We start from the raw sequence: 21,861 nt of genomic DNA, 5'->3' as shown, positions 1-21,861 counted from the left end.
CGATAAACCTAGTCAATATTTTGACAGTGCGAAACATAGGAATTTGATTATTTTAATTGCAAGTCGTACATTCACGAGTTCTGTAGAAGGTAAGTCAATGATTGGTTTTGGTTATGAATTGTGACTTGTCTCGGAGTGCATTTCAGTCAGCTTCTAGAAAGAGAAAATTCACAACAGCACAACGTACCACATAAACTGGTGATTCAAATGTCACAGTTTCACAGCACTGAAAGGGGCCCTTCTACCCATCATGTCTATGCGACAGAATTACGGAATCCCTACAGTGCAAAAGAGGCCATTTGGCCCATCAAGTCCACTTTACTTCTGATCCCTCTACCATGGCAAAAAATGTCTTATCTATCCTGTGTCTTCTCTATTCTAAGGAAGACAACTCCAGCCTATTTAGTCTCTCTTCAGAGCTTGAAGGCTCTACCCCAGGCAGCGCCCTGGTGAATCCCCTTGCACGAAACGTCGATTTTCCTGCTCCTCAATTGCTGCCTGATCTGCTTTGCTTTTCCAGCACCACTCTAATACGGACTCTAATCTTCAGCATCTGCAGTACCCACTTCCGCCTCTTTTCCACCTTCTCTAGTGTAATCACATGCTTCCTATAGTGTGGCGACAGAACTGCTCACTGTATTCCAGTCATGGCCTAATTATCTTTATATCCAGCTCCATCATAATCTCCATCTTGTATTCAATGTCTTGACCGAGAAATAAATCTAGGCTAGTATCCCATACGCCTTCTTAACCACTTTATCTATCCGTCCTGTTGCCTTCAAGCATCTATGGACATGCTCATACAAATCCCTCTGATCCTCTATTCCCTAGGCTCCTGCCAAACATCATGCATTCCCTTGCCCTGTTGGTTCTTCCAAAATATATTACCTCCCAAATTTCAGGATTAAGTTCCATTTGCCATTCTGACCAGACAATCTTTTACCATCCTACAGTCTAAAGCTTTCCATTGTTTCTAAAGCAAGTAGCAAGGAGCACAGCGCCAAACCCCAGCGACACTGAACGGAGGCTGCCAGTCACAACAACCACTTTTGACCAACATCCTCTGCCAATTTTGGATCTAATTTCCCAAATTGCGCAGGATGCCATCTTAATGAAACAAGAACTCTCTAGACTAACCATAAGGCTTTCCCTTACTCTCAAGACAAAATTGCAATCGAAAATCTGACTGAACGTAAGAAAATAATGAACTAGGAACAGGAGTATGCCATCTGGTCCTTTGAGCCTGCTCTGCTATTCAATAAGGTCATGATGATCTTTTTGTGGACTCAGCTCCACTTACTGCCCTCTCACCATAACCCTTAATTCCTTTACTGTTCAAAAATCTACCTTTGCCTTAAAAACATTCAACAAAGGTACCTCAACTACTTCACTGGGCAGGGAATTTTCCAGATTCGCAATCCTCTGGGTGAAGAAATTCCTCCTCAACTTAGTCCTAAATCTGCTCCCCCTTATTTTAAGACTACGCACCCTAAAGTATCATCTAAAACCAATGATCAATAATCATCTCATGAAGATCGCTCAGTCTGACTCAGTCACCATGGAGTCCCACTTGAAAATGCAGTGACCCCATATGAAACTTTACAAACGGACCCCTTGAATTTGTTGCGAAAACCAAGGAAACACTGCTGAATCAATACTTGCAACACTTAGCATGTACCCAAACAGTCCACTTTACACCACAGACCTAAGCACATGACAGCAATACTTTACCATTCTATCACCTAGCTTGTTTTCTATTCCAGACAGATGATTGATAAACAATTGCTCTGCTTATACTTTTCAGAATAATTCCAATTACATTCACTGAAACCATTCATCATCAAGATCATCAGGGTCTTATTAATACATAGAGATCAAGAACTGTATAATTTGTTAAGCATTGACATTAAATATTTATAATATCAATCAAATATAACTGAATTTGAAAAAGAACTTGTTTAAATATTCAACATTGCAAATCATAAATACTCTAATGATATTACATAATGTTGCTCAACTAGGGACCATAATGGAAAAACAATGCAATCAATTGAAGTAAACTACACCTTTTACTGAACTATATAGAACTGCCAAGCAAAGGTGAAGAATTAATTTTTTTTAGTGAGGATGGAGAAGTTAGAAAGATTATGAAACCATTTTATTTCCTCAATTAACAAGGTATTAATTGAGGACATGAACTGGTTTGAGAAGATTCAATAAACTCATGCTTGGGCTGGAACATAGTTGCTTTGATGTTCTACAAAAACTATTTGATTAGATTGAGTGTCTTATATTGTTAGGGCGTCACAATTAAAAGTGAGAGAGTTGAGATGTATGGAGACTTCCATATCAAAACTGTCGAGTGTTGCAGAATACTCTTAGCATTTTGCAGCATCAACTGGCCATATCTACTTTATGAAAGAAGGAAAAAGTTAATCTACAAAACCAGATTGTCAGACATTATTTGAGAAAGCTTACTTTATCATCAAAATCTTCATGTCTCTGTCATCCCCCTCTCGCAACTCAATCTTGCTGGTCAGCGTGAGTGAGACTCCTGTCTTTGCAAGCTGGGAAAGTATATTCGCTTTGTTGGGGTCATTTGGGTCAACCGCCCCCTCCCCTGTGAAGAAAGAAATTGAAGTAGGTTTTACCGATAGCAACTGGTACTTTCAGTATCACGCAACCTTTTATGCTTAAACCATTCCTGATGATATGTAATATCTGGGCAAACGTCTAGCAGCTATCAAGACATAAAGCATGTACACACTTTTCATGACAGCATTTCCTAAAATGCTATCCTTTTTGGTAGACTTCATTACTATATTCACTAATTTAATGATTTGGAGATGCTGGTGTTGGACTGGGGTGTACAAAGTTAAAAATCACACAACACCAGGTTATAGTCCAACAGGTTTATTTGGAAGCACTAGCTTTCAGAATGTGGCTCCTTCATCAGGCAAGAACCTTGCTTCCAAATAAACCTGTTGGACTATAACCCGATGTTGTGTGATTTTTAACTTTGTACACTAATTTAATGATATTGTAATGCTGGAAAACACGTTATGATGAGAATATCACATTTCCAAAAAAGTCCTGAAAAGGAGTGAAAGGGGGAGGGGAGTGGGAGAGGACAAAAGGTGTGGATCAAGAGGCTGACTTACAGTGAGACCAGCGATGGAGCGATGTCAGAAACCACAGCCAGGTGAGAGTGCAGGGAAAAATCATTGGTGAATGCATATAGTCTTTAAAATAAAAGTAAGGCCTTCACAGTTTGTGTTTATAACTACTGTGTTTTCTGCTCTCTTTTCTTAAGAAACCAACTGCTTAAGTATTAGGTCGACATGGACGATGTTTCATTTATAAAAACATTAAAGTGTAAACAGTAGGGAATATCAAGTTAAAAAAAAAGGTGGAAGGAGAGCAGTGTGCATTTTGCATCTGGAAGCTTTCCTTGTGATTTCTCTCTGCTTTTCGAGAGCAGAAGCAAAAATAAAATTCAGTGTTTTTAGTCTGATTGCTGCTGACACACTATGCTGGGAGAACATGAAGCCAATATTCTGTGAAATAATGCCTAAAAGAAGAGGTTCTGAATTAAACCTTGTTTTTTTTAAAAAAATCTAACCTTCCCTTACAGAGATTTTAATTTTAAGCATGCAAAAGAGAAGAAAAAAATTTAAATACTTTAATTCTTAAAATCCAGCAAAATCTATGAAAATCATTTAAAATTATTTTTGAAACTGCTATAGTGCAAAAAAGGTACACGAGGAAGGAGAGATTGGATTGTTAAGGGGCTTGGGAGACGCCGGTCTACATGTTTGTCAAAGTGTCGATGGCTCCAAAGGGAGAAACTGTGTGCGCGCGCACGGAACTCAGAAGACTCATCTTCTCAACTTGGTTGTCGAGGGTTCATTATTAGTGGTTTAAATGATGATGGGAAGCAGGTTCCTGGTTCCGTTACTTTTATAAGGCTGAATCTGGGTGTCAAAAGGACCACTATTCCTTTATTCAAAGCCAGAGATTGATAGCAGATCCAAGGAGAAGGCTGTTTTCAGGTGCTGGGAGTTTAAACTAAGCACCTGGATTTTAAGTATGAAAACATTTAAAATTTTACTTTCTCCTTTGAAATTAAAACGTGTGTAAGGGAAGGGTAGATTTTAGTGATTGGAATATGGGGTCTACCTCTAAATGTCTGTTTATGGAGTCCAGGTTGAGTGAGCACTCAACTGGCACTCAACCCAGGACTCCATTAATAAACATGTAGAATTAGGCCCCAAATACCAACCACTAAGAAACAAAATCAGAAATGATGTCACCCACCTCAGCAAACTGGGACACACAGCAAGTGGGACAGAATACCAACACTTCACCGGAGGTGCACTGATGATGTCACCTAGCATGGTGACAAAAGATCTGCCAACAAACTTACCATTTCAGCAGGGAAGTCAACAACCTCACTTTGCATCAAATTCTTCAAAGTAGAGGACACTAAAAGCATTTAATGCTTTTAGAAGAGCAAAAGGAACAGAGGACAAAAATACAGTAGTAATCACCAGAGAAAAGGTAACAGGGAAATGAAAGACCAACAGGTCCCCTGCAACAGGTGGGGTGCATTCTAGGATATTCAAGGAAGGGACTAGAGAATAGTGGATGATCACCTGGTCATAATCCTCCAGGAATCCTTAGATCCTGGAAAAGTCTCAGAGAAGTGGAATACTGCCAATGTAACATTTTACTTAAAAAGGGAAGGAGACAAATAAAGAGGTAGCTATAGGCCAGTTAGCTTATATGTTATTGGGAAAATTATAAGGAAATAATAGCAGGACATGCAGAATATGATCAAGCAAAGTCAACGGCTTTGTGAAGGTGAAGTTATGCCTGACAAATTTATTAGAATTCTTTGAGGTGGTAACAAACAAAATACATTAAGGGGAAGCAGTGGATGTAATATAGTTGGATTTTCACAAAGCATTTGGTAAGGTACCAGACATTTGGCTATTTAACAATATATATTAGCGATGTGGTATATTAGCGTGGATAAAGGATTCGGTAACTGATAGAAGACAGTATTGGTATAAAAGAGGTATTTCAGGATGGCAAACTAACTAGTGGAGTGACACAGAGATCAGTTCTGGGGCCACAATTATTTATAACATACATTAATAACTTGTGAGAGGGAAGTGAAAGTACAATAGCCAGGTTTTCAGATGATGCAAAAACATGTGAGAAGGCAAGTGTTGAGGATGACACAAAGTCTGCAGATGGCTATAGCTTAAGTGGGCAAAAATTTGGCAGATGGACGACAATGGAGGGAAAATTTATATTTATGGTCTTCAACAGGAAGAATGAGGAGCTGAATATTATTTAAATGGAGAAAGCTGTGGAAGAGGGATTTTGGAGTCTTCATGCATGAAGCCCAAACATTAGCACTCAAGTTTAGGGGGTAATAGGGAAGGTGAATGGAATATGGGCTTTTATTTCAAACCAAATGAAGTAAAAAGTAGGGAGGCTTGTCTAAAGCTATGCAAGGCATTAATCAGACCACAGCTGGAATACTGTGAACAATTGAGTCTCTTATCGAAGGCGAGATAAACTGACAGTGATGGCAGGCAAGAGAAAGTTCGCTAGGTTGATTCCAAATATGAAGGGACTGTGTTTTGAGGAAAGGTTGAGAAGATTGGACATGTACTCAGAGTATATACTAAGTGAGATGGATAGCTTTTTAAAAACAGAATCTCCACATTGTGGAAGCAGGCCATTTGACCTTTCAAGTCCACAACAACCATCTGAAGAGGATCTTACCTGGACCGACCCCTCCTCGCCTATCCCTGTAACCCTGCATTTCCTGTGGCTAATCCACCCAACCATGCTCATCCTTGCATACTATGTGCAGTGTAGCATGGCCAATTCACCTAACCTACAATTTAGATGAGCTAGTGTGGAAACAGGCCCTTCGGCCCAATAAGTCCACACCGACCCGCCGAAGCGCAACCCACCCAGACCCAATTCTTTGGACTATGGGAGGAAACTGGAGCATTTGGCAGAAACTCATGTAGACAAGGGGAGAATGTGCAAACTCCACATAGACTGTCACCTAAGAGTAGAATTAAACCTAGGTCCCTGACGCTGTGAGACAGCGGTGCTGACTCACTGAGCTTGGAATGAAGGATTATAGAGAAAAGGCATTAAAGTGGAGTGAGGATTGTCAGATCAGCCAGGATCTGGGTGGGAAGAGCAGATGTAATGTTTTGAATGGCCTACTTCCACACCTACATCGTATAGTCTTATGGTCATCTACCAAGACCAGGGATACAAGCTGTTAGCAAGGGTCTTTGTGATTGTATCCTTGATCGTTAGGGGCATGGTAGCATAGTGGATATGTTGCTGGACAAGAAATCCCAAAACAGGGACTAAACATCAGGAGACACAATTTCAAATTTCACAAAGGCAACTGTGGAAATTAAGTTCAGTAATTAATAAAACAAACCTGAAAACCTAGTATAAATAATGGTAAATAATGGTAACTGTGAAACTACTTGATTACCGTTCTGGTTGAGTAATGTCTATTAGACAAGGGACTCTGCCATCCTTAAACAGTCTGACCTGTAAGACTTAAAAACCACAAGATATTGGAGCAGGAGTAGGTCATTCGGCCCATTAAGTCTGTTCCACCACTCAATGAGAACATGATTGATTTGTGATTTGGAGATGCCGGTGTTGGACTGGGGTGTACAAAGTTAAAAATCACAACACCAGGTTATAGTTCAACAGGTTTAATTGGAAGCACACTAGCTTTCGGAGCGACGCTCCTTCATCAGGTGGTAGTGGAGGGCTCAATCCTAACACAGAATTTACAGCAAACATTTACAGTATTTTTGCTATAAATTCTGTGTGTTAGGATGGAGCCCTCCACTACCACCTGATGAAGGAGCGTCGCTCTGAAAGCTTGTGTGCTTCTAATTAAACCTGTTGGACTATAATCTGGTGTTGTGTGATTTATGATTGATTTGATAATCCTTCACTTCTCTTTAATTTAATCCCCCAACAACTCCATTCCCTCACTGATTAGAAAAGTATCTCAGTCTTGAACTTTCTAACCACCCAGCCTGGTCAGCCCTTTTCTGTACAGAATTCCATAGATTCATGACCCTTCAAGAGAAGAAATTCCTCAGCTCTGTCTGAATTGTATAATCCCTAATTTGGAGATTATACCTTCTGGTCCAGACTCTTCCATTAAGGGAAACAACGTTGTCGCATCTATCCTGTTCTCTCCCGTAAGAAACTTTTTATGTTTCAAAAAAGGTATTTCTTCTAAATTCCAAGTACAGGCCTCAACCTGTTTAAGACAGTGGTCTATGTGATCCCAGACCCACATAAATTTGTTTCACACTTAACACACTTCTGAAGTCAAGATTAGAGTTTTCCTGCTCCTCAGATGCTGCCTGACCTGCTGTGCTTTTCCAGCACCACTCTAATCTTGACTCTGATCTCCAGCATCTACAGTCCTCACTTTCACCACACTTCTGAAGTGCCTTAGCAAGTCACTCAATTACATTAAACCTTGCAGCTCATCACTGCCTTCTCAGGGTCATTCAGAGATAGACATGAGAGAGATGACCTTGTCTCCAACAACCACATCCCATAAATGAATGAAAATAATTTTTCCTGTTCTCGCTCAGTAGTGGCGCATTATGAAATGTGCCATTTGGATAAAGAAAGCTGTTTTTAAGTGCTAGGAATATTACATTAGCCCCATTAGAAAATAGGCCAAAAATTGTTCTGTTTCACGCTTACCAATAGAAGACAAACTCTTCATTTTGAGAGTGGGATAATGTACTGATGGATGTGTAAATTGTAGTCAGCCAGGCTTGCAAAGTGAAAATGATAACTATTTATAAGTTAGATTTGAACATTTGCCATTATTTTCTAAGCTTCCGTATGTAGCATTAATGTCGAATTGGGCAGAGCCAACATGGATTTATGAAAGAGCACATGGTGGTTAAACCCAGGTTCTATTCCAACCTCGGGTAATTGTCTCAAGGGAGTTTACACTTTCTCCCTGTGTCTGCGTGGGTTTCCACTGGGTGTTCCGGTTTCTTCCCACCATCCACAGATGCACAGGCCAGGTGCATTGGCCATGGGAAATGCAGTGGTACAGGGATAGGGTGGAATACTCTTTGGAGGGTTGGTGTGGTGTTGATGGACCAAATGGCCTGCTTTCACACTGGAGTTCTATGAAAGGGAACAAGAGTGTTCAACAAACCAGTTACAGTTCTTTTTTGAGACTGAGAGAATGGAAAAATCAGTGAATATGGTGTACTCAGATCTTTAGAAGGCTTTTGATAAGGCCCTTTATGAAAGATTTGTTGGCAAAGTTAAAGCACATGGGATGGGGGTAATATATTGGTATTGATTAAGAATTGGGTGATAGTTAGGAAACAGAGTGGAAGCAAATGGGTCACTTTCTAAGTGGTAGTGAGTGACTAGTGGGTCACTACAAGGTTCAGTTCCTGGGACCCAGCTATTTACTATATGTAACATTTCCAAGAACGCTGATGATACGGAATTGGGCAGGCTTGAGAGTTGACAGAAGGATGCAAGGAGACTTCAAGGTCATTTTGACAAAATGACCAACTGGACAAATATGTGGCAGATGCAGTACAATGTAGCTTAATGAGAAGTGAAACACTTGAGAGAATCAAAAGGAAGACTATTATTTAAATAGATAATTAATTTATATGTTCCCAATTGATATATTGGGAAGTGCAGATGTACAAAGGGATCTGGGTGTCCTTGTACACCAGTCAATGAAAGCTGACAGGCAGCATCAGCAAGCAACTGGGGAGGCAAATGATAAATTCTCTTGCAATGAAATTTAATAGGAGTTCCGAAGAAGGGTTAACTTACAGCAGTTATACTGGGTCTTGGTGAGACCACATCTGAAGTGTTGTGAGCAGTTTAGAGGTCTGCAGTTTTCATAAGAAACGATATACTTGTCACAGAGACATTGCAGAGGAGGTTCACTAGACTGATACAGGGATGGCAGGACAGTTTAGATTAGATTACTTACAGTGTGGAAACAGGCCCTTCGGCCCAACAAGTCCACACCGACCCGCCGAAGCGTATACCACCCAGACCCATACTCCCACATTTACCCCTTCACCTAACACTAAGGACAATTTAGCATGGTCAATTCACCTAACCTGCACATTTTTTTTGGATTGTGGGAGAAAACCGGAGCACCTGGAGGAAACCCACGCAGACATGGGGAGAATGTGCAAACTCCACACAGAGAGTCGTCTGAGGCGGGAATTGAACCTGGGTCTCTGCCGCTGTGAGGCAGCAGTGCTAACCACTGTGCCACTGTGCTGCCGTTCTATGAGCAGGGATTACTTCAATTGGGCCTGTAATCACCAGTGTTTAGAATGATGAGAGGGGTTCTGACTGAAACATACAAAATTCTATCACGGCCAGACAGACTAGATGCAGAGAGGATGTCTTCCCGAGGTAGGGAGTCCAGAACTGAAAACAGATCGAAATGAGGGAAGATTGCTTCATTCAAATGGCAGTAAACCTGTGGAGGCTAACCCACTGAAGATGTTCAGGAAAGAGATTGATAATTATTTTTAGGCATCATGTGGTATGGGAGAAAGTAGGAATAGGCATTGAGATAGAGGATTTGTCATGATCATATTGAATGGTGGAACAGGCTCAAAAGGCTGAATAGCCTATTGCTGCCCTTAGTGTGTACGCTTCTAAGGGACATTTGCAAGCCAGATGGGTTTTTATGCCAATCAATGGTAGTTTCACTGCACCATTACCAAGACCTAGCTTTCCATTCCAGACTCCTTAATTGAGTTTAAATTACATGAGCTGCTGCAGTCACATTTGAATTCATATCCTCAGAAAGCAGTAGCCTGGGCCACTCGGACAATAAACCAGTGACATGACCATTGCACCACTGCTTCCTCCAGAGATAGTCAGGAGAGAAAGAAGGTGCCAAATAAATGGATCCTTGTTTGTCTACTAAATGTCCAGTTTGCTGCATTATTTTGTTTAGTATTCAAATTATTCATTGATTTATTTCTAAGCCACAATATTTTTCAGCAAAAATTAAACAGGAAGTTGATCACTTTGAAAAATGGACGAATTTACTTGCAGCCAAATCTGTAAGCTGGGAAAGCAATGTTTTCCAATTTTGAAAAGCATCAGTTTATTCACTCTGGATGAACCAGGTTCTGAGACAAAAAATCTTCAATCCACTCTAAGTTACTCACCAATCAGAGTTTCAACATCAGGTACACTTCCCAATCCTTCCAGTAACTCATGTAACAGGTCGTTGTGATCTGGCGAAATAGCTTCTTGGTGTTCTAACAGCAGCTGTCACAAGGGCAAGAAGTTGACTGGGTCAGAAATCTGTCACAACTTTATACTTGATACATACTTCCATCACTTTTTGGAAAACTTCCAGAAAAGCATAACCTCTCAGTTGTAGCATCATTCTTTCAAAATGTTTTTGCACCTTCTCCTATGCTGCTATATCCTTCGTATAAAATGGAAATGAGAATTACACAAAGTACTCCAAGTCTGTGCCCACCAATCAAGCATCAACATAGGCTTAAATGACTTGTCTGCTTTTCAATTCAATTCCTACAGAAATGTAACTCCATGCTTGTTTTGATATTTTTTTAAGTGACATGACTGACTAGTTTTTGGGTTTTTTTTAAAGTGGTTTTGCATATCTGTTAGTTCTAGATCACTTTGCTGCTCAATTCATTTTGCGGATTCTCCTGATGTACAAATGCTCAGAAAAAAAGTTCCCACTCAGTGTTGATGATGTATCATGTGTGACATTAGATCAAGTCCCATTTTGCATAACTAACTGCAAATTTTGCGATTGATGGCAATGTTGGAGAGATGGACAGAAATGACAAGTTTACAGTGCTCATTTGTTCTATTCTCTTCAAATGTCAAAATAGCTGATGACAGAGACTTTGCCATTTAGGTCTGCCTAAGGTTGTTTTCTTCATATATTGGGATCTAGCTTATAAGCTCAGAACTTAAATATAAAGACAACTGAAAGTCATGTTCAGGGTGTTCTGTGATGCAGGGCCATGTGTACAGCTGGTTGCAGTGTACTGCCTTTGGCATGTGGGAATCCTCCATGTGACCCACATGACTGACCACACAAAACTGAGTATTGATCAGCTTTCAATACCAGGTATGCAGTATTTCCTGCCACCGGCCTTCATATTCTCCCTACCAAAAAATTACTCCTTACATTTACCCAAGTTACTCATTATGTGACCAAAGAATAGTACAGCACAGAAACATGCCCTTTGGCCCATCAAGCCTGCACTGACACATGGCACCTTTTCTAAACTAAAAACCGTTTCCCTCTATCCCCTGCCTATTCATATACCAGTCAAGGTGCCTCTTAAACACTGCTATTGTATCTGCTTCTCCCACCTCCTCTGGCAGTGCATTCCAGGCACTTACTACCCTCTGCGCAAAAAAAAAAAATTGCCTCTCGCATTTCCTTTAAACTTTCCCCTTTTGCTTTAAAGGAATGCCCCCTAGTAAATGGACATTTCTATCCTGTGAAAACTATCCATTCCTCTCAATTTTGTAAACTATCAGGTTGCCCCATCAGCCCCTGACATTCAAGTGAAAACAAATCAAGTTTGTCCAATCTCTCCTTCATAGCTAACAACCTCATGATCAGGCAACATCCTGGTAAACATTTTCTGTATCTTCCCCAAAGTCTTCATATTGTTCTGGTAGTGTGCCAACCAGAACTGTATACAAGATTCCAAATGTGACTTAAAGTTTGACACATCTGCAATATAACTTGCCAATTTTTTCAACTGTATGCTAAGACCAATGAAGACAAGCATGCCATACGCCTTCTTGACCACTGTATTCATTTGCGTTGTTACTTTAAGGGAACTGAGGAACCTGTACGCATAAGATCCCGCTGTTCATTAATGCTTCTGAGGGTTCTACCATTTACTGTATACTTCCCTCCTGTATTATACGCTCCAAAATCATCACCTCGCATTTGGTTGGATTAAATTCTATCTGCCACTTCTCTAGCTTTGTCTACATCCTGCTGTTTCCTCTGGCAATCCTCCTCATTATCTGCAGCTCCTCCAACCTTTGTGCTGTCTGCAATCTTAATCAGATCACTTATACTCTCCTTAATATTTATTACAAAGAACAGGGGCCCCAGCACTGAACACCACTGGTCACAGACTTCCAGTTAGAAAAATATCTTTGCACCACTACATTCTTATCTTCTATGACCAAGTCAGTTCTGTATCTATCTTAGCATCTCACCACAGATCCCATGTGTGTTCACCTTCTATATCAGGAGAAAGTGAGGACTCCTGAAGAAGGACTCATGCCCGAAACGTCGATTCTCCTGCTCCATGGATGCAGGCTCACCTGCTGTGCTTTTCCAGCAACACATTTTCAGCACCTTCTGTATCAGCCTGCTTGAGGGACCTTGTCAAAGGCCTTGCTAAAGTTCATGTTGACAACATCCACCATCCTGCCTTCTTCAAACATCTTCATCAATTACTCAAAAAAACTACTCAAGTTCTTCAATCAACAGAAATTGCACAAAGTGCAATCAATAAATACTGAACCAAACCAGTTCTGAAGGAGGATCACTGGACCCAAAATGTGAACTCTGGTTTCTCTCCACAGGTGCTGCCAGACCTGCTGAGCTTTTTTTTGTCAGAAATTTGTTTTTGATTTTTAAGAGCTGCAATTATTTGCATTTTGTGCTTCTTCAATCAATTAATTTCTGCAACGGTTGTCAAAATCACATTGAAACTCTAAGTTGCATTTACCCCCTTTTCTGTGGCTCTGAATTCAAATGAAGGTTTGGATTGTGAAAACATTTAAAAACTTCAGAAATTGATGGTACACAGATCCTGGTAGCTCTTCTTCATTTCATATGTACAAGATAATTTGCTCCTGTATGTTTTTCTGTAGCTTTTGCTCCAACTGTTCATCTTACCATGCAATGTGGCAGCTATAACATTTTTGTGGTTTAAATAAGGCTGTGCTCAGTAAATATTCAGGAAAAGTACCACAAGAAAACTACACAAATGAATGTATTTGGAGGGAAACCCCAATGTTTGGCTACACGTTTTAATTCATAGGTCATTAACTTTGACTATGGAGCTTCAACATTCTTTTGTCAAGTTTTCCACTGTAGTTAGCACTGGCTGTAAGGCTGCAGTCTTTGCTTTCCTAAGTAGGTTACTTGCAAAACCCTAATTCAAAGCATACACTGAGTGAAAGGCATACTATGATCAAATGAGAAACGCACACGAGCTTCATGCGCTTAGCAATTTTAGTTCAGGAAACGTTTCTTAGTTATGCTAATAAATTTGCAGCAGCTTGCCTACAAACTCTCCACACTTGCTCAGAAAGTACACAGGTATAGGTAGTGACATCTTAAGTTTTGATGAAGTGGGACAGTACATTGAAGGGAATATACAACAGATATATGGGGTTTATTAAATTCAAAATAAAGTGCCAAACGTCATAGTTTATTTCTTGTGGTAAAAGCCACTAAAACCAAACCAGAAAATGGAGAAAAATAAACATTCCCTGATGAAGCAAAATTAGGTGGTTTGGAAAGCAATCCAAATATGAGCGAAGCTCCTAAAGGCATAACCATATAACAGCATGGCTTTGCTGACGGTCAAGATTGTAAGGCACTCAGTTGGACACGTATTTGGGAGCAACACTTTCCCGTCTGAAATAGCAAGACACTAGAAACATGTGCCTTTAGGAAAGGGCTGAAGGCCAACAGCAGCATTTTACATAGATGCCCCCTTTTCTGAGCATGAAGGATGCTCTAGTAAATGGAGCTTATAAATGTAAGTTGGCTGTCCGAGACAGGATAATTAGAGAAATTACTCCACTTCTTCAGATTGGGAGGCATTTCAAATTAATAGAACAAAGAACTGTAGACACTGCAGATCCGAGACAGAAACTGAAATTGCTGAAGAAACTCAGCAGGTCTGGCAGCAGTTGTGGAGAGAGAGGAACAGAACTAAGATTTTGACAACAGTCACCCTTCTTCAAAACACAAGACAACAAGAAAAATAAAATAAAACAGATGTAACTTTGGAGAATTTAACGAATGGGGGAATTACTGAAGTGTGATGGAAATGTGTTGCTGGAGAAGCGCAGCAGGTCAGGCAGCATCTAGGGAACAAGAGAATCGACGTTTCGGACATTAGCCCTTCTTCAGGAATGAATGCTAGATGCTGCCTGACCTGCTGCGCTTCTCCAGCAACACATTTCCATCTCTGATCTCCAGCATCTGCAGACCTCATTTTCTCTTCAAAAATTACTGAAGTGTGCCTAGTCAATGATGGCCGTAACTTGGCCAGAACGGGACAATGATGAGGGTGACTAGATTTTCAAAACTGGGAACTGGGTGCTGTCTGAACTAATCTTCCTTCACAATATGTTCATCGTGCTGCAGCTGCTGAGGTGTAGTTTAAGGCCTTGCAGTACCAGAAACTAGGGAGGAGAGAACCCGGTGTTAAGTCCCTGGCTTACTGATCTAAATCTTAGGCTAATGTTCTGAGGATTATAGAATTCCTACCGTGTGGAAGCAGGCCACTTAGCCCATCACGTTCACACACACCCTCCAAACTGCATCCCAGACCCACCTTCTACCCCACCCCTATAACCATGCAATCCCTACAGCTAATCAGTCTAGGCTACACATCCCTGGACACGATGGACAACTTAGCATAGTCAATCCACCCAATTGCAAATCTTTGGACTGTGGGAGGAAACCGGAGCACCTGGACATATTGGGAAGATGTGCACTCAAATTCTACTGAGATGGCGAAATGTCAATTCAATTGAAAGTCTGGAGTTAAATGCCAGCCTAATGGCAACATCCAACTAGAGTCAATTGTCCTAAAAAAACAGCTAGTTCCCTAATGTCCTTTAGGGAAAGAAATCTGCCATATTACCTGGTTTGGCCTACAAGTGAATCCAGACCTACAGAAATGGGTTGACTCTCATTTGCCCTTTTCGAAATTTGGAATAGAACTACACCGACAACACTGGTCCATGCATAATTCTTTTTAAAAAGTTGTTAAGTGGTGAGGAAACCATGCTTGATGGATGCAAACAACTCAAGCAAGTGGCTCCTGCCTGCCAGCCACTTGTTTTCTGTTGATGTTATCGAGAAATGTATTCCACGTTATCCAGAAATATAATGGTGTGTTGCAGGCTGTGCAGCAAGCCAACATTTACACAAACCTAAAATCAATTCTGACTTTTTCTGCTCTTGCAGAATAAATGAGAAAGTTGAAAATCAGGATTTTTGATCATTTTGAAGGAATGGTCAGAATACCAGAACTGTTCTGGTAAAAATATGAGGTCTAGTCGTCCTAACAATTGTAAAACAACAAAGCTTATACCCGGCATGGTGGGTAGAGGTGAATGTACTGTGGAGAGCTAGGGGTAACTCAGGGTAGTTTCTTTCAATGTCATCTATTTGTCAGAAGTGTGGCATTGAATAAAATGCTTTATACGACACAATAAATTTTGTTAATGTACAGAAACCTTTTCTTCCAGTTTAGCCTGATGTATTAGCTACCTACTAATGCATGAGTTGTGCAGACTTTAGTTTCTTGTAGTAAAAGTCTTAAAAAGTGAAATTGCGCCTTTTGGTGTCTTCCTTTAATCATTTGGGAAATGAATTTATTAAAAAAAGTTAGCGGTCTCCATGACATTTGTCACTTTAATTGGAGGGAAATTCGGAGAAATATGATGCATTATGCCAGCTTTAAAACCGTCAGACACTTCAGTTTCAGACTTTTCTTTTACAAATACATTTAAGTGCTACACTCAGTGTCGATAATGGTGGTGTTTCATGACAAAGACATTGTTGCTCAGTCTCAAGACGAAATCTTTAATTCTAATCAATTTAGCTAATATGTTTTTCTTTAATAAAACCTGCAGGCATACTGGCAAAGATCCCAATATTTTACATGTGGGATCATTACACACAGCAATTTGACAAGGATTCAAATGGTAACTATCATAGGATTCCACCACACCAGACAAATTTACAACCTGCTCGAGGATTCTTTTGAATATTTTTACTTGAAGAATTACAACACTTAGCTTCAGGTTTATTTGCTTGGGTTGGCCAGGCTTTTGCCAATGGTTAACAAAAACTTGTTTTTACAGCCACAGTTTGAATCAGCTCAAACTGGAACACAGACCCATAAGAAAGGTTATAGCAGGGTTTAAAACATGCAAAATAGGGATGGATCTGGCAAGATGCTGTATTCCTAATTTAAGGATCATAGGTCAGAAACTGCCTCAAACTGGCTGATATTCGTCAATCCTCAGTGAGCAAGTTGCACCATTTGCAAATGTTTAATCAGCTTCTAACCAAGTTTCCCTTCAATCTGAACAGGATTGTCAGAAAGAGGAAGTGAAACTGGAGCAGGAAGGTCCTTTCCTGCAATGGTCAAGCATTTCTCAAAATAGAAATACAAGAAACAGTCATGATGGAAACTGTATGAAATGCTACACATTGAACTGATTTAAAAAAAAATAGCATTTTAAAATAGTGTTGGTTCTGAAATCTAACAATACAAGGCAGAACTTTTCAACCACCATTTATCAGGATAAAATTCAAACTTTGAATCCCCAAAAGATTTCAAGCAAACTTGAAGATAAATGCAATCACTGATGATATAAAGTAAGAATCACACAACACCAGGTTATAGTCCAACAGGTTTAATTGCAAGCACACTAGCTTTCGAAGCGACGCTCCTTCATCAGGTGATCGCTTCGAAAGCCAGTGTGCTTCCAATTAAACCTGTTGGACTATAACCTGGTGTTTTGTGATTTTTAACTTTGTACGCCCCAGTCCAACACCGACATCTCCGAATCATGATATAAAGTAAGACTGAGACAGTGAGATTCAACCATGGGACCAAAACACAAAGGATAAGCAAAATGGGTAGTAAAGTGGAGCTAAGGTTAATGATCAGCCACAAATTTATTGAATGGAAGTATTGGTACAAGGAGCTGAATATCGAGAGTGTGTTGCTGGAAAAGCACAGCAGGTCAGGCAACATCTGAGGAGCAGGAGAATTGACGTTTTGGACAAAAGCCCTTCATCAGGAAGGTCTGCCATTCCTGATGAAGGGCTTTTGCCCAAAACGCTGATTTTCCTGCTCCTCGGATGCTGCCTGACCGGCTGTGCTTTTCCAGCATCACACTTTTGACTCCGATCTCCAGCTTCTGCAGTCCTCACTTTCACCTTCAAGGAGCTGAATCGACTATTCTTGCTCCTATTGCTTGCGTTCTTATTAAATGCATGAATCTCCTTTGCAACATGCTTGCCATAAATATTTTTGTGCGCTCAGGTGGACCTGGGCAATAAACAAGATATCAAATGAGACTGATTGCTTCCCTTTGCACTATCACGAAACAAGGTGGATTCGAGCAAAAGGCAAGGATGATGTAAATTTTGTTGGTACCTGCTTCTCACAAACTGATTTTAATAATGGCTCTTTTTTTAAAAAGGGATGTCACAGTCTTGTTCCACTGTAGCGTTGCCTGGAACAATGTGCTATTGAAGGCAGAGGAAGCAATGTCATTTATTGCTATCAAGTAGAAGGTAAACAGGAAGAAGGCAGAAATAAATCAGAGAAGAGGGATTCAATATGAGAATACAATGAAAAGTTATAAGTGAAAAATGCTCACTTAATATGTGTATTATCTTCCCAATTCATTAATGCAAGAAGCATCTCTGCTCACTGTGCCATGCTGTAGACAGTGGACCCAGGAGGGAGAGACCATTGAGTGGTTGCATTTCAATGGAACACTGCGCTGTTCAGTGGCACAATGCATTAAACAGCAATGTGCTGGCAGTGTGTAGTTCAAAGCTGCCAAGCCCTACTTTCATCTACATGAACTACTGAACAGAGGTCATGCACCTTTTGTAGACAAGGAAAACCCTTAAAGATTGGTATTCGCTATTGCTGTCCTGCATCGCCATTGGGTAAAAACCTCTGCCGACACACTCTCACACAAGAAAAATGGTCACTTGGCCGCCAATGTTTGTAGAATTGCAATTCCCCACAAATTAGCAGGCTCAGAAACGCAAAACCAAGTGAGAGGTGGAGAGTTGCCAAGCAAAATCTTTCAATGAATTTTCCTATTTTAAAATAACGAATGCAGAAACAGAACAGCATAACCAATTAATTCACAGCAGATAAAGATTACTGCCTTTATAATTCATAGATATTTAAGAATTGAAACTTTGGTAACAAACATTCACGTCAACTGCATCCACACAAAAGCCTAGTGTGAGAGCACATGTGCTTAGTGCAGATTGCTGACCATGCCAGGTTACTGTGAAAGGACAAAGTGACAACATTTTTGCTAACCACCTCAAAAGGAGATATTCTGCCTGAGGGGGCCTCAGGGCAAGTTTAAAATATGTGTGTAAATTTCCCAGACCAGAAAATGTTTGATGCTAACTTGTAAACTAGGGCACAATTTAGGTAAATACATTTCAGATCAAAGGAACAGCTTGAATTTCAAGATTTATATTTCTAACAGGAAACAGGCAGTGTGTGTGTGTGCACGAGAGAGAGCGAGTGCGAGAGAGAGAGCGAGTGCGAGAGAGAGAGCGAGTGCGAGAGAGAGAGAGAGTGCGAGAGAGAGAGTGCGAATCAGACAGACACATCCAGTGACATAGGGATAGGTTCAAAAATAGAATAGTTACATTTAGTTTTAATGTTACTCTTCTATTTTTGCTATCAATGAGAAAGATGTCTTTGCATGTAATTAGCACAGGAATAGACAGACTCTCAAGACCTGACCTGAAATCACTGTGCCAGAATTGTGACTGGGATCTGGGCTGAGAGGGAAAAGTGCAAATTCAAAAGGTATTGTTGGTAAAGCAGGAAGAGACTGGCAATGGGATGCTCAAAGATTTTCAAAACTCAATCTCTAACTTCCAGACTGGGAATATAGATGAATTGGAGTGAATTCCTCAGGGCTGAGACACATGCTGTAGGAAAATTGAATGACCATTTAGATAGTTGAAATGAATACAAAGATTTTCTGCTTCGACTAAAGATGGAATTGGTGCACGTGTGGGGCTCTGTTTGTAAAATTAGCTTCGAGTACAAGTGCTTATGAGAAAAAGCCTGTAACCTTCTTGTGGTTTCAGAGTTCTGTTTAGCTGAATGCAGAGCCAGTGAGCAACTATGCTGTCTCCTCCACAGAAGGCCTGTCTATCCACAAGGCACCGGGCAAGGCTCCCACCTGGCCTTTCTCCGGAATTCCAGGCAGAACTGTCCCCTTGTGGGGAGTGCTGCACAGAGGGGGCTGTGGCTTCTGCCAGAGCAGCACCCCTAGAATCCAAGGATCAAGGAGGATCTAAGACCAAGGCAAGCCACTGTGTGGGGTAGGGGGGCGGGCGGGCGGTGCTGGTTGGTCTGTGTGTGTGTTTATGTGTGGGGAGGTGCTGGTTGGTCTGTGTGGATGTGTGGGGAGGTGCTGGTTGGTCTGTGTGGGGGTGTGGGGGTGTGGATATGTGTGGATATGTGTGGGGCGGTGTGGGGCGGTGTGGGGCGGTGTGGGGATGTGTGGGGGTGTGTGGGGGTGTGTGGGGGTGTGTGGGGGTGTGTGGGGGTGTGTGGGGGTGTGTGGGGGTGTGTGGGGGTGTGGGGGTGTGGGGATGTGTGGGGGTGTGTGGGGGTGTGTGGGGGTGTGTGGGGGTGTGTGGGGGTGTGTGGGGATGTGTGGGGATGTGTGGGGGTGTGTGGGGGTGTGTGGGGGTGTGTGGGGGTGTGTGGGGGTGTGTGGGGGTGTGTGGGGGTGTGTGGGGGTGTGTGGGGGTGTGTGGGGGTGTGTGGGGGTGTGTGGGGGTGTGTGGGGGTGTGTGGGGGTGTGTGGGGGTGTGTGGGGGTGTGTGGGGGTGTGTGGGGGTGTGTGGGGGTGTGTGGGGGTGTGTGGGGGTGTGTGGGGGTGTGTGGGGGTGTGTGGGGGTGTGTGGGGGTGTGTGGGGGTGTGTGGGGGTGGTGTGGGGCGGTGTGGGGCGGTGTGGGGCGGTGTGGGGCGGTGTGGGGCGGTGTGGGGCGGTGTGGGGCGGTGTGGGGCGGTGTGGGGCGGTGTGGGGCGGTGTGGGGCGGTGTGGGGCGGTGTGGGGCGGTGTGGGGCGGTGTGGGGCGGTGTGGGGCGGTGTGGGGCGGTGTGGGGCGGTGTGGGGCGGTGTGGGGGTGTGGGGGTGTGGGGGTGTGGGGGTGTGGGGGTGTGGGGGTGTGGATGTGTGTGGATGTGTGGGGATGTGTGGGGATGTGTGGGGATGTGTGTGGGGGTGTGGGGGTGTGGGGGTGTGGGGGTGTGTGGGGGTGTGTGGGGGTGTGTGGGGGTGTGTGGGGGTGTGTGGGGGTGTGTGGGGGTGTGTGGGGGTGTGTGGGGGTGTGTGGGGGTGTGTGGGGGTGTGTGGGGGTGTGTGGGGGTGTGTGGGGGTGTGTGGGGGTGTGTGGGGGTGTGTGGGGGTGTGTGGGGGTGTGTGGGGGTGTGTGGGGGTGTGTGGGGGTGTGTGGGGGTGTGTGGGGGTGTGTGGGGGTGTGTGGGGGGGTGTGGGGGGGTGTGGGGGGGTGTGGGGGGGTGTGGGGGTGTGTGGGGGGGTGTGGGGGGGTGTGGGGGGGTGTGGGGGGGTGTGGGGGTGTGGATGTGTGGATGTGTGGATGTGTGGATGTGTGGGGATGTGTGGGGATGTGTGGATGTGTGGGGGGGGGGTGTGGGGGTGTGGGCGTGTGGGGGTGTGGGGGTGTGGGGGTGTGGATGTGTGGGGATGTGTGGGGATGTGTGGATGTGTGGGGGTGTGGATGTGTGGGGGTGTGGATGTGTGGATGTGTGGATGTGTGGGGATGTGTGGGGATGTGTGGATGTGTGGGGGGGGGTGTGGGGGTGTGGGCGTGTGGGCGTGTGGGGGTGTGGGGGTGTGGGGGTGTGGATGTGTGGGGATGTGTGGGGATGTGTGGATGTGTGGGGGTGTGGATGTGTGGGGGTGTGGATGTGTGGGGGTGTGGATGTGTGGGGGTGTGGATGTGTGGGGATGTGTGGATGTGTGGGGATGTGTGGATGTGTGGGGGTGTGGATGTGTGGGGGTGTGGATGTGTGGGGGTGTGGATGTGTGGATGTGTGGATGTGTGGGGATGTGTGGGGATGTGTGGATGTGTGGGGATGTGTGGATGTGTGGGGGGGGTGTGGGGGTGTGGGCGTGTGGGGGTGTGGGGGTGTGGGGGTGTGGATGTGTGGGGATGTGTGGGGATGTGTGGATGTGTGGGGATGTGTGGATGTGTGGGGGTGTGGATGTGTGGATGTGTGGATGTGTGGATGTGTGGATGTGTGGATGTGTGGATGTGGGGATGTGTGGATGTGGGGATGTGTGGGGATGTGTGGGGATGTGTGGGGATGTGTGGGGATGTGTGGGGATGTGTGGGGATGTGTGGGGATGTGTGGGGATGTGTGGGGGTGTGTGGGGGTGTGTGGGGTGTGTGGGGGTGTGTGGGGGTGTGTGGGGGTGTGTGGGGGGTGTGTGGGGTGTGTGGGGGTGTGTGGGGGTGTGTGGGGGTGTGTGGGGTGTGTGGGGGGTGTGTGGGGTGTGTGGGGGTGTGTGGGGGTGTGTGGGGGTGTGTGGGGGTGTGTGTGGGTGTGTGTGGGGGTGTGGTGGGGGGTGTGGGGGTGTGTGGGGGTGTGGGGGGGTGTGTGGGGGTGTGGGGTGTGGGGATGTGTGGATGTGTGGGGTGTGGATGTGTGGGGGTGTGGATG

At 43.5% G+C, this 21,861-nt stretch overlaps 1 protein-coding gene across 1 annotated transcript in view; it reads right to left on the bottom strand.

Annotated features, from left to right (window-relative positions):
- Positions 1 to 21,861, bottom strand: part of iqgap2 (IQ motif containing GTPase activating protein 2) — a 360,882-nt gene that overhangs the window by 49,668 nt on the left and 289,353 nt on the right. The window contains exons 31-32 of the mRNA XM_088000344.1: positions 10,275 to 10,377; positions 2,479 to 2,620 (exon numbers count right to left, since the gene is read on the bottom strand). Coding sequence (XP_087856470.1) covers positions 2,479 to 2,620; positions 10,275 to 10,377 — 245 coding nt within the window. The remainder of the gene's footprint in view (positions 1 to 2,478; positions 2,621 to 10,274; positions 10,378 to 21,861) is intronic.

The sequence above is a fragment of the Chiloscyllium plagiosum genome, unplaced genomic scaffold (assembly GCF_037043375.1).
Source record: "Chiloscyllium plagiosum isolate Xiang-an unplaced genomic scaffold, Cpla_swu_hap1 HiC_scaffold_2, whole genome shotgun sequence".
Lineage (NCBI taxonomy): Eukaryota > Metazoa > Chordata > Chondrichthyes > Orectolobiformes > Hemiscylliidae > Chiloscyllium > Chiloscyllium plagiosum.
The sequence above is the reverse complement of the archived record's forward strand: the minus strand, read 5'-3'. Positions and strand labels throughout refer to the sequence as shown.